General features: G+C 46.6%; 1 protein-coding gene across 1 annotated transcript in view; it reads right to left on the bottom strand.

The window, feature by feature from the left end:
- Positions 1 to 16,853, bottom strand: part of LOC139264099 (RING finger and SPRY domain-containing protein 1-like) — a 159,775-nt gene that overhangs the window by 51,562 nt on the left and 91,360 nt on the right. The window contains exon 4 of the mRNA XM_070880187.1: positions 15,599 to 15,725. Within this exon, the coding sequence (XP_070736288.1) occupies positions 15,599 to 15,725 (127 nt within the window). The remainder of the gene's footprint in view (positions 1 to 15,598; positions 15,726 to 16,853) is intronic.

Here is a 16,853-nt window from a genome sequence, read left to right as displayed (position 1 = left end):
GTTTGGAGGGCCAAGACTATAAATGTAGCGGTGCCTCCCTGGGTACATTGCTTAACTGCGAGCATGTATTATATCTGTGAATGCGGGACTCTAAGTCCACATCGATACTGGGCCACCACACGTGGGATCTGGCTATCGCTTTCATCATTACGATGCCTGGGTGGGTATTGTGGAGGTCATTGATGAAGGTGTCTCTGCCCTTCTTGGGGACCACTACTCGATTGCCCCACAGAAGGCAGTCTGCCTGAATAGATATTCCATCTTTGTGCCACTGGAATGGCATTATCTCTTCCTGCATTTCCACTGGGACATTGGACCAGCTCCCATGAAGCAGACAGCTTTTGACTGGAGATAATAAGGGGTCCTGGCTTGTCCAGGTTTTGATCTGCTGGGCAATGATGGGTGATTGCTTCATAACCATGGCTAGATCTGCGGGCTGCGCCATTTCCACCCCTGTGGTGGGCAATGGCAGCCTACTGAGAGCATCGGCGCAGTTTTCTGTGCCTGGCCTGTGGCGGATGGTGTAATTGTATGCGGACAACGTGAGTGCCCATCTCTGGATGCGGGCCGATCCCTTTACTCGCGGAAAACAGCGATATAAGTGGTTTATGGTCAGTTTCCAATTCGAATTTTAGCCCAAACACGTATTGATGCATTTTCTTTACCCCATCGACACACGCTAATGCTTCTTTTTCAATCACGCTGTAGGCTCTCTCAGCCTTAGACAGACTCCTGGATGCATAAGCAACCAGTTGCAGTTTCCCGAAATCATTAGCTTGTTGCAATATGGCGACGCATCACACGCTAGTACCAAACGCTTACATGGATCATATAACACAAGCAATTTGTTTGAGCATAACAATTTTCTCACTTTTACAAAGGCATTTTCTTGGCTTTTGCCCCAAACCCATTCGCCCCCTTTTTATAGTAAGACATGCAGTGGTTCTAGCAGTGTGCTGCGACCCGGTAAGAAGTTACCAAAGTAGTTCAAGAGTCCCAGAATCGACCGCAGCTCGGTCATGTTCTGTGGCCTCGGTGCGTTCTCGATTGCCTCCGTCTTTACGTTGGTGGGCCTGATGCCATCAGCCGCAATCCTCCTTCCCAAGAACTCCACTTCAGGTACCAGGAAAACGCACTCCGAGCGTTTTAACCTGAGCCCCACGCAGTTGAGTCGACTAAGAACCTCCTCCAGGTTCTGCAGGTGCTCAACTGTGACCAAGATGTCATCTTGGAAGACCACGTTATGCGGGACAGACTTCAGTAAACTTTCCATGTTTCTCTGGAATATTGCCGCCGCTGATTGGATTCCAAACGGGCATCTGTTATAAACAAAAAGACCCTTGTGCGTGTTGATGCAGGTGAGGACCTTCGATGATTCCTCCAGTTTCTGCGTCATGTAGGCTGAAGTCAGAACCAGCTTCGTGAACGTCTTTCCTCCTGCCAGCATTGCAAAGAGGTTGTCGGCCTTTGGTAGTGGGTATTGGTCCTGCACGGAGAAACGATTGATAGTTACTTTGTAATCACCACAGATTCTGACGGTGCTGTCTCCCTTGAGGTCTGGGACAATAGGACTGGCCCACTCGCTGAACTCGATCAGTGAATTGATGCCCTCTGCAGCTGGTCTAGCTCGATCTCTACCCTTTCTCTCATCACGTACGGTACTGCTCTTGCCTTGTGATGAATGGGTCACGCCCCTGGAATTAGGTGGATCTGCACTTTTGCTCCTTGGAATTTCCCGATGCCTGGTTCGAACAGCGAAGGAAATTTGTTTAAGACCTGGACGTCATCCCAGTTCCAGCGTGTCTTTCCCAGCCAGCTCCTGCCGAGCAGCGTGGGACCATCGCCCAGTACTACCCAGAGTGGTATCTTGTGCACCGCTCCATCGTAGCAGACCTTTACGGTAGCACTGCCGATTACAGGAATCAGTTTTTTCGTGTAAGTTCTTAGTTTCGTGCGAACTGAAGTTAAGACTGGTCTTGAGGCCTTGTTGTACCACAACCTTTCAGAAGTCTTTTTGCCCATGATGGACTGGCTCATGCCTGTGTCCAGCTCCACTGACACCGGGAGTCCATTAAGGTCAACATTCAGCATTATCGGAGGACAATTTGTGGTAAATGTGTGCACCCCACATGTGTGTACCTCTGCCTCCTCTATCTGAGGCTCTGGTTCGTCATGATCCTCCGTGGATCTGTCCTCCTCTGCAACATGGTGATTTCTCCATGGATTTCGCTGGAGTGAGCAGATTCTTCATGAGGCTATACTTTGGTGCCCCACAGACAGTGAGGAGGATCGCCCTTCGTTTGGCAGCACTCTTTCCCCATCTAGCTCATTGGCAACGAAGTATTGGTCGACTCGCTCCACAAAAGTCTTCCAATCATCTCCCTCCGAAAATTTCTCCAGGATACCCACTGTTCTCTGCATCTTTGGGTTCTCTATCTGTATCTCGTTGCTAGTTGTTGTGTATGGAGAAAGAGTCAGACTGAACACTGTGAGTTCAAAGTAAAGTGTGACCGTAGTCTTTTATTGCAGGTCTCCAGAGTGCCTCTCCAACCCGTGAGGCCTCCTTAAACACGTCTCATCCAGGGGATGAGCCCTCTGGTGGCTGTACAGAGTAAATACACGTCCACATAAATAACAGAGACCATGAACTAAAATTGATTAATACAACTTTTAGAATTTAATACAAGCTTTTGGAATTAAGCTGGACAATTAAGGACATTCTGTGGTCAGGAACCAAAACTGACTTCATGCATAACAACAATGGAGTTGTTACATGAGGCCCTGAACTTGATTGACCAGGGTGGGGGAAAACAAACCCACTGGAGACACCAAGTCTGTAAAAAGACCGGACAACAAAGGAACCGCACCAGGTACAACTTTCACCATGCTAGACATTTCAAACGGGTTTTGGTCCATTCCCCTGAGAGGGAGGACCAGTATAAATTTGCCTTTACCTTTAAGGGTCAGCAGTATACATGGACATGTCTTCCACAAGGGTTTCACAATTGTCCCTTGATTTTTCACCAAAGTATGGCCGAGGCATTAAAAGGTTTTAGTCAGCCAGATCGGTTGGTCCAATATGTGGACAACCTATTGTTATTCTCTGAAAGTGCGGAGGACCACGGGCCATTATTGAGTGAGTTACTGCATTTGTTGAAAGAAGCAGGTTTTAAAGTAAATCCCAAGAAAGCTCAAATAGGCAAAGAGGTGGTGCAGTTTCTAGGTTAAATAGAAAAGAGCTTTTCAAATTGCGAATGACATCTGTTAGCAATGTTTTGGGCAGTATAACATTTTTGGTCGCTCATAGGGTTTGCTACAGTAACTTTACTGACCTGTCACACCCCGACACAAATGTTACTGGATGAAAGAATGAAAGATGGGACAGTGAGCAGTAACAGGATTGCTCACTAGATATTGTTACTTACTCTGTTAGACCTGAAGATTGAGAGGCTAGGAGAACCAAAGCTAGCCCCGAACCTGGTTTATCGGGGGGGAAGCTCATGTGTGTTTAGTGGAAGGAGTGTGGGATGCAGAGGTGAGATTCAAAGCAGGAGAACACCCGACAGGCAGGAACTTCTATGTAGATTGGTCCAGTTCAGTAATAAAAGGAGAGAGAAAAACAGGCTGTAGGATTTACGATCCTGGAGCAGGGATAGAGAAAACTATAAAACTCCCCAACACTTTAAGTGAGCAGCAGTTTGAGCTAGCAGCTGTAGCGTACGTAGTCACACACCCTAATGAATTCCCAACTCCCTATACGATATGTTCGGATTCCATGTTCACTTGTAACTCCTGTACAGAGTATTTAGCCGTATGGGCTAGGCGAGGGTATAAGTCCTCAGACGGAAAACCGTTGGTGACGGCTCCGTTGTTAAAAGTAATTTTGGACGTCACGGGTAGGGACCAGAAGGATTACTACATCCAAAAGATCAAAGCACACTCTAAGACAGAATCCAAGTGGAAAGGGAATGAAAAAGCAGATACACTGGCCAAAACAGGGGCAGGAAAAGGGACACCTTGGGATCCATACCACTGTGGACAGATTATGACTGTAACAGGCAGAGGGACCCAAAGAAGGATCACTGCCGCCTGATTTAAAACAGGCTCTGTTACGGGATGCAGATCTTAGAGCAGCGATTCGGGAGAAGATAGACGGGAAGTCTGTAGCGGGACCTTTGGGAGCTGCAGACATAGCAGTAAAGCAGGAAATGCTGTTTAAGGGAAATAATTGGATTGTGCCAGGGCAGTGCAAGGAAGAATTCTTGCAACTAGCGTATGGTGGTCCAGGAGCTGGACATCCAGGGCCAGAAACAATGTGGGATAAATTAGAAGCCGTGGGATGGTGGCCCGGGCTTAGAAGTGATTTAAGAGATTATTGCCAGAATTGTCTGGTATGTGCCGCAAACAATCCAGACTCCCACCGGAGAAAGGCTCCGTTGGGACACACATGGAGGGTAGAGGGGCCATGGCAGTCTGTACAGATAGATTTCATAGGGCCACTGCCCGCTTCAGGCAGAGGCAATAAATATCGCTTGGTGTTAATAGACCTTTTTACAAAATGGGAAGAAGCTTTTACTTGTATGGCGGCCACTGCAGTAATCACTGCAACGATTCTGATGCGAGAAGTATTTTCTCGATGGGGACTGCCCTGATAGTGGAATCAGATCAAGGGAGTCATTTCACCGGAGTGGTAATGCAGGTAACCCTGAAGCTGTTAGGGATACAGGGGAAATGGCATGCGACGTATAACCCCCAATCTTCAGGTCCAGTAGAAAGGACAAACTGGACCTTAAAAGAGAGGCTTAAATAGGAGATAGGAAATACCCAGAAGAAATGGGATGAGATACTATCCCTAATACTGATGAACCACCGAGCCAGTCTCTCTAAGAGTACGGGACACTTCCCACATGCACTGATGACAGGGAGACTTATGAGGACCCCGACCCATATCCTAGCACCAGACCTCACCGAAAAGCAGATTAAAAAGAGGTCACACGGGATAGGTTTGTCAGAGATCTGTATGATACTCTGAAGTGGCTGCATTGGGAAGCAGTTAGCAATATGGGCAGACAGCACCAGCAGAATAAACTGCTGCTGGAATCCCGGGTTACACAGGAATGGAAGGTAGGGGATCAGGTAATAATCAGGAATTATGCCAGAATAGGGGCATTTGAACCACTGTACAAAGGACCATATAGCATTGCAGACAAGGTAAGTCCTATGGCCTATGCGATCCAGCTGCCAAAACATGTAAAATTGTTCCATATAAACCAGTGTAATCTGTACAACACCGGAGAGAAAAGTAAAAAGCGGGAGGTACCAGCAGATTGGAAAGCAGCTAATGTAACGCCTCTGTTTAAAAAAGGGGGCAGACAAAAGGCAGGTAACTATAGGCCGGTTAGTTTAACATCTGTAGTGGGGAAAATGCTTGAAGCTATCATTAAGGAAGAAATAGCGGGACATCTAGATAGGAATAGTGCAATCAAGCAGACGCAACATGGATTCATGAAGGGGAAATCAAGTTTAACTAATTTACTGGAATTCTTTGAGGATATAACCAGCATGGTGGATAGAGGTGTACCGATGGATGTGGTGTATTTAGATTTCCAAAAGGCATTCAATAAGGTGCCACACAAAAGGTTACTGCAGAAGATAAAGGTTTGCGGAGTCAGAGGAAATGTATTAGCATGGATAGAGAATTGGCTGGTGAACAGAAAGCAGAGAGTCGGGATAAATGGGTCCTTTTCGGGTTGGAAATCGGTGGTTAGTGGTGTGCCATAGGGATCGGTGCTGGGACCACAACTGTTTACAATATGCATAGATGACCTGGAAGAGGGGACAGAGTGTAGTGTAACAAAATTTGCAGATGACACAAAGATTAGTGGGAAAGCGGGTTGTGTAGAGGACACAGAGAGGCTGCAAAGAGATTTAGATAGGTTAAGCGAATGGGCTAAGGTTTGGCAGATGGAATACAATGTCGGAAAATGTGAGGTCATCCACCTTGGAAAAAAAAAACAGTAAAAGGGAATATTATTTGAATGGGGAGAAATTACAACATGCTGCGGTGCAGAGGGACCTGGGGGTCCTTGTGCATGAATCCCCAAAAGTTAGTTTGCAGGTACAGCAGGTAATCAGGAAGGCGAATGGAATGTTGGCCTTCATTGCGAGAGGGATGGAGTACAAAAGCAGGGAGGTCCTGCTGCAACTGTACAGGATATTGGTGAGGCCACACCTGGAGTATTACGTGCAGTTTTGGTCACCTTTCTAAAGGAAGGATATACTAACTTTGGAGGGGGTGCAGAGACGATTCACTAGGCTGATTCCGGAGATGAGAGGTTACCTTATGATGATAGATTGAGTAGACTGGGTCTTTACTCGTTGGAGTTCAGAAGGATGAGGGGTGATCTTATAGAAACATTTAAAATCATGAAAGGGATAGACAAGATAGAGGCAGAGAGGTTGTTTCCACTGGTCGGGGAGACTAGAACTAGGGGGCACAGCCTCAAAATACGGGGGAGCCAATTTAAAACCGCGTTGAGAAGGAATTTCTTCTCCCAGAGGGTTGTGAATCTGTGGAATTCTCTGCCCAAGGAAGCAGTTGAGGCTAGCTCATTGAATGTATTAAAATCACAGATAGATAGATTTTTAACCAATAAGGGAATTAAGGGTTACGGGGAGCGGGTGGGTAAGTGGAGCTGAGTCCACGGCCAGATCAGCCATGATCTTGTTGAACGACGGAGCAGGCTCGAGGGGCTAGATGGCTTACTCCTGTTCCTAATTCTTATGTTCTTATGAAGGCCCAAGGAACTATGAGTTTTATCAGTGTAAGCCTTCCACCAATGCTGTGGAATGATGAGGATGGAGAAGGAAGGGACAGAGCAATAAGGCGGAGTGGTCGGGTATTGTGATCTAGGGTGCCCTGGACGCCTCTCCATCTCCACCCCCGAGCCTCCAAAAGCCCAAGCATCAGAATAAAAGGAGAGGGAAGCAGTGATCATAAAAAGGTGTTATGTACATATGTGAATAACTGAAGAAAGACCTGTGAGAGGGAGGCCCCACAGAGCAAAAGTATTTCTTTCATGTTGTCTTCATAGGAGCGAATCGAGCCAGGGATACGAGATGAGATGGACGTTCTGGATAGGCCTGTGGATGGCCATTATTATTAAAGGATGGGGAGATCGGGGAGACACCGAGACATTCCTTACATACGGGTGTATGGGAGGAACCGGCCCCACTGTAACTCAAGGGGAGCCAGACAGAGCAACAAGGGCACAAATGCCTATGCTCACACTGGGAGCTGGTCAGGGTGGTTAGGGTCAAATTCAACCCAGTACTTCAGACAAACCAAGAATAACTTGGAGAGGTGTCAGTATCCTGCCCCAGGCTAAACATCACGATCAGGAGGATACGGGTGAGAGAGGGGAGACGAGTTTGTCTGGAATGTAAAGGGATTACCCCCATGGGAGGATGGTGGTGGTTATGGAAAACAGACAGGGGAAAAGTTAATGCATCCACAGAATGGGGGAAACTGGGTATTAGCTCAAACAGGCAGACCACAGGAACTAAAGGGGCAAAATTGTGTTGGGAAAAGTGGTGGAAGGAGCAACAAGGGATTTATATTTGTGTGGTTGGATCTAGCCACAAATGCAGGGGAGGTGTGGCGATTGTCTTTAAAAGGCAATTGTAAGATTCTGGGTCAGCAATAGGACATCGGCAGGCTAAGTGAGTGGGCAAAAATTTGGCAGATGGAGTATAATGTTGGAAAGTGTGAGGTCATGCACTTTGGCAGCAAAAAAATCAAAGAGCAAGTTATTATTTAATTGAGAAAGATTGCAAAGTGCTGCAGTACAGCAGGACCTGGGGGTACTTGTGCATGAAACAAAAAATGATAGTATGCAGGTACAGCAAGTGATCAGGAAGGCCAATAGTATCTTGGCCTTTATTGCAAAGGGGATGGAGTATAAAAGCAGGGAAGTCTTACTACAGCTATACAAGGCATTGGTGAGACCACACCTGGAATACTGCGTGCAGTTTTGGTTTCCATATTTACGAAAGGATATACTTGCTTTGGAGTCAGTTCAGAGAAGGTTCACTAGGTTGATTCCGGGGATGAGGGGGTTGACTTATGAGGAAAGGTTGAGTAGGTTGGACCCCTATTCGTTGGAATTCAGAAGAATGAGAGGTGATTTTATAGCAACATATAAGGTTATGAGGGGGCTTGACAAGGTGGATACAGAGAGGATGTTTCCACTGATGGGGGAGACTAGAACTAGAGGGCATGATCTTACAATAAGGAGCCGCCCATTAAAAACAGAGATGAAAAGACATTTCTTCTCTCAGAGGGTTATAAATCTGCGAAACTCGCTGCCTCAGAGAGCTGTGGAAGCTGGGACATTGAATAAATTTAAGACAGAAATAGACAGTTTCTTAAATGATAAGGGGATAAGGGGTTATGGGGAGTGGGCGGGGAAGTGGAGCTGAGTCCATGATCAGATCAGCCATGATCTTATTGAATGACGGAGCAGGCTCGAGGGGCCATATGGCCTACTCCTGTTCCTATTTCTTATGTTCTTATGAATGAATTGGATGCAGAGTTTTGATTCTTGTGTGATCTTGAACCCTCCAAAAACAGTCAATGCAACCGAACTGATCGCGAGCAAATTAAAACCTCTCCCTAAAATGCTGGAGATTCCAAACCAAGAAATTCCATGTGATGTCCTAAAAGCTGGGCCTATGAACAGCCTGGTGTTAATCCCAACAGGGAAAATGTTGTATCATTCTATATATTATGAAGTAGCGTCCGTTATTCTAGATTTAACAGCGTTACAATTATCCCGGTGGTGCCCGCCAGAAACGGAAAAGTTCGACGAAAAACTATTAAGGGGAATGTTTAAACAATTCTATCAAAAGAATTACGGGGACGAGAGTCAGGGGTAAGTGTACAAACTGAGATGGCAAAGGGGGCTAATGAGTGATGTAGCTACAGCATTTAATACTGGGACATCACTGGTAAATAGTGTGGACAATGCGCAGTTGCAAGTCCAAGTGAATACCTTAAGGGACCAGTTAAAGATGATACTGGAGGAGGGTAGTGACATAGAGGGTAAGGAATTACAGGAGGATCAGGCAATGACAATTAATTTGAAAGAGATGGTAGCTGAGGTGGAAACACGCTCAGATCATCAATGCTTTAATCAAGGAGGGTAGAAACGCGTCAAATCAAACTGCTCAGAATGAAGTGTGTATCATGTATGGAGCTTGGTTGTTAAATGAAGGACGCGGTAATTTAGAGGATTTAAAACAAGGCTACATATCGTCGTGGATCAGTAATGAGCATCTAAAGGCATTTAGTGTCTATAACAACGTCCTGAATTTGTGCCAGCTACGGTCAGCCTCCGAAGCGTATCCAGTCCCGGTCAACTGTGGTCAAAGTAAACAATCCATAATTGGGATAGTGCTTCGAATACCAGTGTTGGATCAGTCACAATGACCCATACCGATATACCGGGTGGAAAACATTGGGGTAATTCGAAACGGGGTACATGTAAGGCATCATAAAACCCCGCAGTATGTAGTAAAATTGGGACACTCAATAACTGGTGTCATTCTGGAGGGATGCCAGAGAGGAGGTACACATGTGATATTGTGCCCCTGTCATCTGAATCCTTTCGACCGGCCAGTATGTGGGCTCATGTACTAGGATGGGCAGCCTATCAGCTGTATCATGGAACTGATGGCTCACGACCATGTCCTGCCATAGGTTGCGTACAAGGGAAACGGACAAACTGTGTCACCACCAACGAAAATTGGTACAGAGTACACCAGGACACTTGGTGTCCAGTGACAGATTCCACCTTTTGTTTCACACCACAGGTAGAGACACTCATAGCACAAAAAAGGATAATTCCTATCTCAGACCACAAACACAGAAGTATCACAGTCAACGGTACTATACCGAATCTCCAGGAATGCATATCACATATTGGATGCGATATCCTGCCATTACCCGAACATTTGACTAAGTTATTAAACTATCCCACAAGCACTATTACACATTACACCAAACAAATGAAATTGGAGGAAGGGAATCTTGAAGGGTTGTTAAGATGAACCAAGACCAAAGGTGTTTGTTTATAAAACTGAAGTCAGATCAAGGCCGAACATTTTTGTTGTAAAAAGCATTGGTTTGTGAGGAAAAAGTACTGCCTTTTTTTGTTGTAAAAAGGACTGTAATCTGGAGTTTTTGACTGACTGCAATACACCCAAAAAGGGATTATGGAAAAAGATGAAATCTACGAGTAATGTCTCTAGTTTTATATTAATCGAGACTGTAAAGTCCTACCCCTCAGTACAGATTCACACGAGGCATGTAGTGAAGTCAAGGTCACTCTGGACCTGCACCTTTATTTCACAGCTCTGGAATGCTGCACTTGCCTGAGACCTGTCCTTATATACCTCTCTTGCAAGTGCACCCCTGGTGGTAAGGTATGCTGGTGGTTACAGGTCATATCTTATTACAGTCATGTATAGCATGTTGGGATACAGTTATATATAATAATGTAAGATACATGACATCACCCTCCCACAAGGTCTTATTGTCTTTATAGATTCAGTCTCTCAGGTGGTCTACGCTCTCGTGTGGAGCGTCTGAGTTGTGGTTCTGTTGTTTGCCTTGGTGTCTGTTTTTCTTTGGGTGTGGTTGCTGGTATCTCGCCTGGGCTGTCTGATTCGATTGGTGTGATTGTTGTTGACTCGCCTGGGCTGTCTGTTGGAATTGCCCTTTCCTCAGGTTATTCCCTCTGTCCACTAGGTGTGGTGCGAGTTCCACATTGTAGTCTGCCTCTGGTTCTGCAGTGTTGTTGGTAAATCTGCTTTTGACTTGGTCTACATGCCTCTGGCAGGTTTTGCCATTGTCCATTTGTACTACCAGTAGCCTGTTCCTTCCTTGCCCGTTACTGTCCCTGCAAGCCATTTGGGACCCCTGCCATAGTTTAGTACAAACACTTTGTCCCCTATCTCATTCCATCTCCCCCTCGAATTTCTGTCATGGTACTCAGTCAGCTTACGGTGCTTTGCCTCAATGATTTCGTGCATGTCTGGGAGGATTAACGAGAGCCTTGTTTTTAAAGTCCTTTTCATCAACAGTTGCGCGGGGGGTGGGATCCTAGTCAGTGAGTGTGGACGAGATCTGTATGCCAGCAGCAGTCGCGCCAGGTGACCCTGCAGCATGGGACCTTGGATTTTAAGCATGCCTTGTTTAATGATTTGCACTGCTCTCTCCACCTGGCCACTGGAGGCCGGCTTGAACGGTGCCGTCTTGACATGATTTATGCCGTGGTCAATTATAAAGTCTTGGAATTCTGCGCTGGATCATTGTCACTGACCAATATGTCAGGGATTCCGTGCGTTGCAAACATGGTTGCGAGGCTCTCCACAGTGATGGAGGTTGTGCTCGAGTTTAAAATGGTGCATTCGATCCACTTTGAAAATGCATCTACAACTACGAGGAACATTTTGCCTATGAATGGGCCCGCATAGTCTACGTGCATCTGCACCACGGTTTGGTAGGCCAGGGCCAGGGGCTCAGTGGAGCCTCCCTGGGGGCATTGCTGAGTTGGGCACAAATGATGCACCTTTGGACACAGAGCTCCAAGTCCGCGTCAATACCAGGTCACCAGACGTGGGATCTGGCTATGGCCTTCATGAGAACGATCCCCAGGTGCTCGCGGTGGAGCTCCCGGACAAATGCCTCTCTGCCTCGCAGAGGCATGACTACTCGGCTGCCCCACATCAGGCAGTCTGCTTGTAGTGATAGCTCATGCATGCGCCTGTGAAAGGGTTTTAATTCCTCGGGGCAGGCATCGCGAGCCTCTGCCCAGTCACCGGTTAGGACACAACTTTTTACTAAGGATAACGTGGGGTCGCTGGCCGTCCAGGCTCTGATTTGGCGAGCCGTCATGGGCGAACCTGTGGACTCAAAGGCATTGATTGCCATGACTATCTCACAGTCCTGTTCATCAGACCCTTCCGTGGTCGCCAGGGGTAGCCTGCTGAGCGCGTCGGCACAGTTGTCTGTGCCTTGTCTGTGCCTTATGGTATAGTCGTAGGATGCCAGCATCTATGCCCACCATTGAATTCGCGCCGAGGCATTGGCGTTTATTGCCTTGCTCTCGGATAGGAGGGACGTGAGGGGCTTGTGGTTGGCTTCTAACGCAAACTTGGCCCCGAAAAGTTATAGGTGCATCTTTTTGACACCGTACACGCACGCGAGCGCCTCCATTCCGTACCCGCGCTCCGCCCACGAAAGTGACCTGGAGGCATAAGCTATGAGTTGTAATTTTCCCGCACTATTGACATGTTGCAAAACGCACCCGACCCCATATGCTGACGCATCGCATGTGAGAACTAGCTTTTCACCTGGGTCAAAGAAAGTCAAAACACCGTTGGAACACAGAAGGTTGCGTGTCTTATTGAAGGCTCGTTCCTGGGCGACCCCCCAAAACCAATCGCACCCCTTCCTGAGTAGCACATGGAGAGGCTCCAGCAGCATGTTTAATTTCTGCATAAAGTTCCCAAAGTAATTGAGTAGCCCGAGAAAGGCGCGCAGTTCTGAGACATTCCGGGGCCTGGGTGCCAGGCGAATTGCTACTGTTTTGGACTCTGTTGGGCGGATTCCAATCCTGCCCAAAAATTCAACCTCGGGTGCGAGAAACAGACATTTGGATTTCTTGACTCGTTGGCCTACCCGATCCAACCGTTTTAGTACTTCCTCCAAATTACGGAGATGGGAGTCGGTGTCCCTGCCCGTGATAAGTATGTCGTCTTGAAATACAACCGTCCCCGGGATGGACTTGAGCAGACTCTCCATGTTGCGCTGGAATATGGCAGCTGCCGACCTGATGCCGAATGGGCATCGATTGTACACGAAAAGGCCTCGATGTGTGTTGATGGTGGTGAGTAGCTTGGATTCCTCGGTCAATTCTTGCGTCATATACGCAGATGTGAGGTCTAATTTTGAGAAAAGTTTACCTTCAGCCAATGTGGCAAATAAGTCCTCCGCTCTGGGCAGTGCGTACTGGTCCTGTAGGGAGACTCTGTTTATGGTAGATTTGTAGACCCCACAGATTCGTACGGATCCATCAGGCTTCATGACTGGGATGATGGGACTTGCCCAGACGCTAAATTCCACAGGTGATATAATGCCTTCCCGCAGAAGCCTGTCTAGTTCGTGTTCAATCTTTTCCCTCATCACATAGGGTACAGCTCTGGCCTTGTGATAGACCGGTCTAGCATCCTGTGTGATGTAGATTTTGAATTTGGCCCCTTTGAAAGTGCCCACACCTGGCTGAAAGAGATGTTCAAATCGCTTTATAACTGTTGAGCAGGAGGTCTGTTCCTCTAATGAAATGGCATGGACATCATCCCATTTCCAGTTTAGTTTTGCCAGCCAGTTTCTCCCCAGCAGTGCTGGGGGGTCTCCGGGGACAATCCACAGGGGAAGTCGGTTCACTGTCCCTTTGTGTGTGACAGAGAGCATGGCGCTGCCGAGGACTGGTACGATTTCTTTCGCATAGGTCCTTAGTGTGGTGTCGACCCTTGTGAGTTTTGGTCTGTCTCTTTTATGCGGCCACAGTTGTTCAAATTGTTGAGTGCCCATGAGAGATTGACTCACTCCCGTATCCAGCTCCATGTTGACAGATATCCTGTTGAGTAGGACCCTCATCATTATAGGAGGCGCCCTGTCGTAGGAGCAGCGGCCATTGATTGTGTTGACCCGCTGTACATCGGTGTCCCGGGTACTGTCCTCACCATCTTCTGGTCTGTTTTCTGACCCATCCGATTCGTATACCAGCCAAGCTGCCGTTTTTTTGCACATGCGGGCCAAATGCCCTGTATATTCACAATTTCTGCAAACAGCCTGCTGAAATTGACATCCCCTTGACGAGTGCCCACCCCCACACCTCCAGCACAGACCTGTTCCATTGTTCAAAGAGTTCCCAAAGAATGAGCTGTGTCTGGCTGATCTCTCTTGAGCTTCTCTCAGATTGTAGTTGATTGCTCGCATTGTGGGTTGATGAGGTGTGAACGGCCGTTCCTGTGGCCCTTGATGGCTTCTGCCTGCTGTCGAGAGTCTGTTCTCCCAGTTTTGTCTGTTTGTGGGGGTAGCAGCTTGTTTAGTGCTGTGAACTTCTTGTTCTGATATTTCGTTCGTTGTTGTACCTGCATTGTAAATCAACCTCGTTTCTTCTTCCCCTACCATGAATGTCTGTGCAACCAGTGCTGCTGCCTCGAAGGTCAGGTTCTTGGTCTCTATGAGCTATCGGAATATGCCTGCGTGGCCTATTTCTTCAATGAAAAAGTCTGTCAGCATTTCTCTCCTCATTCATCGGAGAACTCACATAAACTAGCCAACCTCCGAAGTTCCGCCACAAAGTCGGGTATGCTCTGGCCCACACAGCGTCTGTAGTTGTAGAACCTGTGTCTGGCCATGTGTAGGCTGCTCGCTGGCTTCAGGTAGTCTCTTACCAGTGTGCTCAATTCTTCAAACGACTTGCTTGCTGGTTTCTCGGGTGCCAACAGATCCTTCATTAAAGCGTATGTTTTCGAGCCACAGCTGGTCAAGAGATGGGCTCTTCTCTTGTCTGCCTTATCGTCGCCTAACCAGTCTTTGGTTACAAAGCTTTCCTGGAACATTTCTATAAAGTTCTCCCAATTGTCTCCCGCATTGTACTTTTCATCTGATCCGTTGTTCGTCATTCTGTGGATTCTGTAATCCCGTAACCCGTCGCCACTGTAAAGTCCTGTCCCCTCAGTACAGATTCACATGAGGCATGTAGTGAAGTCAAAATCACTCTGGACCTGCACCTTTATTTCACAGCTCTGGAATGCTGCACTTGCCTGAGACATGTCCTTATATACCTGTCTCTTGCAAGTGCACCCCTGGTGGTAAGGTATGCTGGTGGTTACAGGTCATATCTTATTACAGTCATGTATAGCATGTTAGGATACAGTTATATATAATGTAAGATATATGACAGAGACAGTAAATGAGGGAGTGTAAGGTTACTAATCTTCAGAAAAGCATAGAAGGAGACCATGAACTAAAAATTGATTTTGGAATTTAAAACAAGCTTTTGGAATTGAGCTGGACAATTAAGGACATTCTGTGGTCAGGAACCAAAACCGACACTGGGTTAAGCCGAAATGTTGTCCTTTCCCACTACAAGTCCCAAGGTCTAAGAATCAGAGTAGAGTGAAAAACAAACACCTTACATCACCCCACCAGACACCTTCTCAGAGAGGCAAAAGAGCAGATAAAATCCATGGTCAATTTTGGGGGAGGGGGGGAGAATCTGGGAAATTCCTCTCCATACATACCGTTAGCCATTAGAATTCATTGGGGGGAGCACTATATTCAGGAGGTATGGCGCTCCACTGCTAACCCTGATTTTGTGACCTGTACTCACCAGTAGTGATGCTCTGTGTAGCCAGCAAAGATTTTTTTTGAGATTTCATTAGCGATCATTAATTACGGAGAAGATCAAGTGTTCTCCTCTATTTTGCTAAAAGAGGAATTGCAGGCCCAGTTTTACTTTACCTGACAATTTCTCAGCAAGACAACCCAACACAGCTGCAGTGTTGCGGTGCCGTGCTGGATTGGCTGGATCCTGTCTTGCCACCAAACCATTCAGATCAAGTGTTTCCATCAATTTCTGCAAAGCGTACTGCAACACAAAAAGACAGAACCGGTATTTTAGTTCAAAGTTACAGTGTGAAGCTACTCAACCAAACACCACTTACCTTAACTGGCCAGTTATCCAAAAGAGTTTGGCCTGTTCTATGTTTATAATTATTTTATTGCCTATCAGTTTCCATTTTGAATGAATGTGGTCTAATACTGTACAACCCAGGAATTAATCTGGTTATCTGTATTATTCAGGAAGAAGGTCTGTGAATATTATGCATATCAAAAGCAAGATTTATATTTACAAATAATCGAATACATAACACAACCAAGTTTAATGTTATTCATTTATAATTTGGATTGGAGTGAGCCTTAGCTCAGTAGTAGCATTCCCGTCTGAGTCGGAAGGTTATGGGTTTGAGCCCCACTCCAGACAGTGCTGGCAAGCGGAGATGAGAGGTCCAGTCTTTGAATACTGGGTTGACATCAGCAGTGAATTTGCATCCGATGGGAGTGGAGTGGCTTCCCAACCGCCCCATTGTAGCCCTGGCAAGCAGGAGATAAGAGTTCTGGCCTTTCAATACTTGGCTGACATCCAGCAGAGTGCTATCGTCCAAAGGGACTGGAGTGGCAACCCCCTTCCCCACCACCCCGCCAACATATCTAGCCAATCCTCTTGGTAGGGAGTTTTGAGACAGGATAACGACATGGGTAAATAGGATCTTTGTCACAGAAAACAACCCATCGCATGATGTAAAAACAGTAGAAGAAATGGGTTGCCTCATGTGTTGCTAGGCATGAAGAGAATGAAGATAAAGTGGATTGTACTTATAGACAATGAAGCAGATAGTGCAAACCATTTTCATTTTATTAGTTTATTACAGCTAGCATGAAGATGAATAAACAATACTTCAGGTTAATGCTGCACATGGCACGTCACAGGTAGAAATCACTCATTTATCTCAGTGCTCCTTACTATATTTAATGGGAAATGGCTGGATATCCTCCAAGAAATTGTAGCATTTGGAAGGTATGAATGAAAAGAATGGTCTATTTGTGCTTGGCCTTGTGTTATTTTCCAAGACTGCATATAATAGGTGGAGAGAAATAGACAACTAGAGAGATCTGTGGTTGGGAAAATGTTGGAGTCCATTATTAAAGAAGCAGT

The sequence above is a fragment of the Pristiophorus japonicus genome, chromosome 5 (assembly GCF_044704955.1).
Source record: "Pristiophorus japonicus isolate sPriJap1 chromosome 5, sPriJap1.hap1, whole genome shotgun sequence".
Lineage (NCBI taxonomy): Eukaryota > Metazoa > Chordata > Chondrichthyes > Pristiophoridae > Pristiophorus > Pristiophorus japonicus.
The sequence above is the reverse complement of the archived record's forward strand: the minus strand, read 5'-3'. Positions and strand labels throughout refer to the sequence as shown.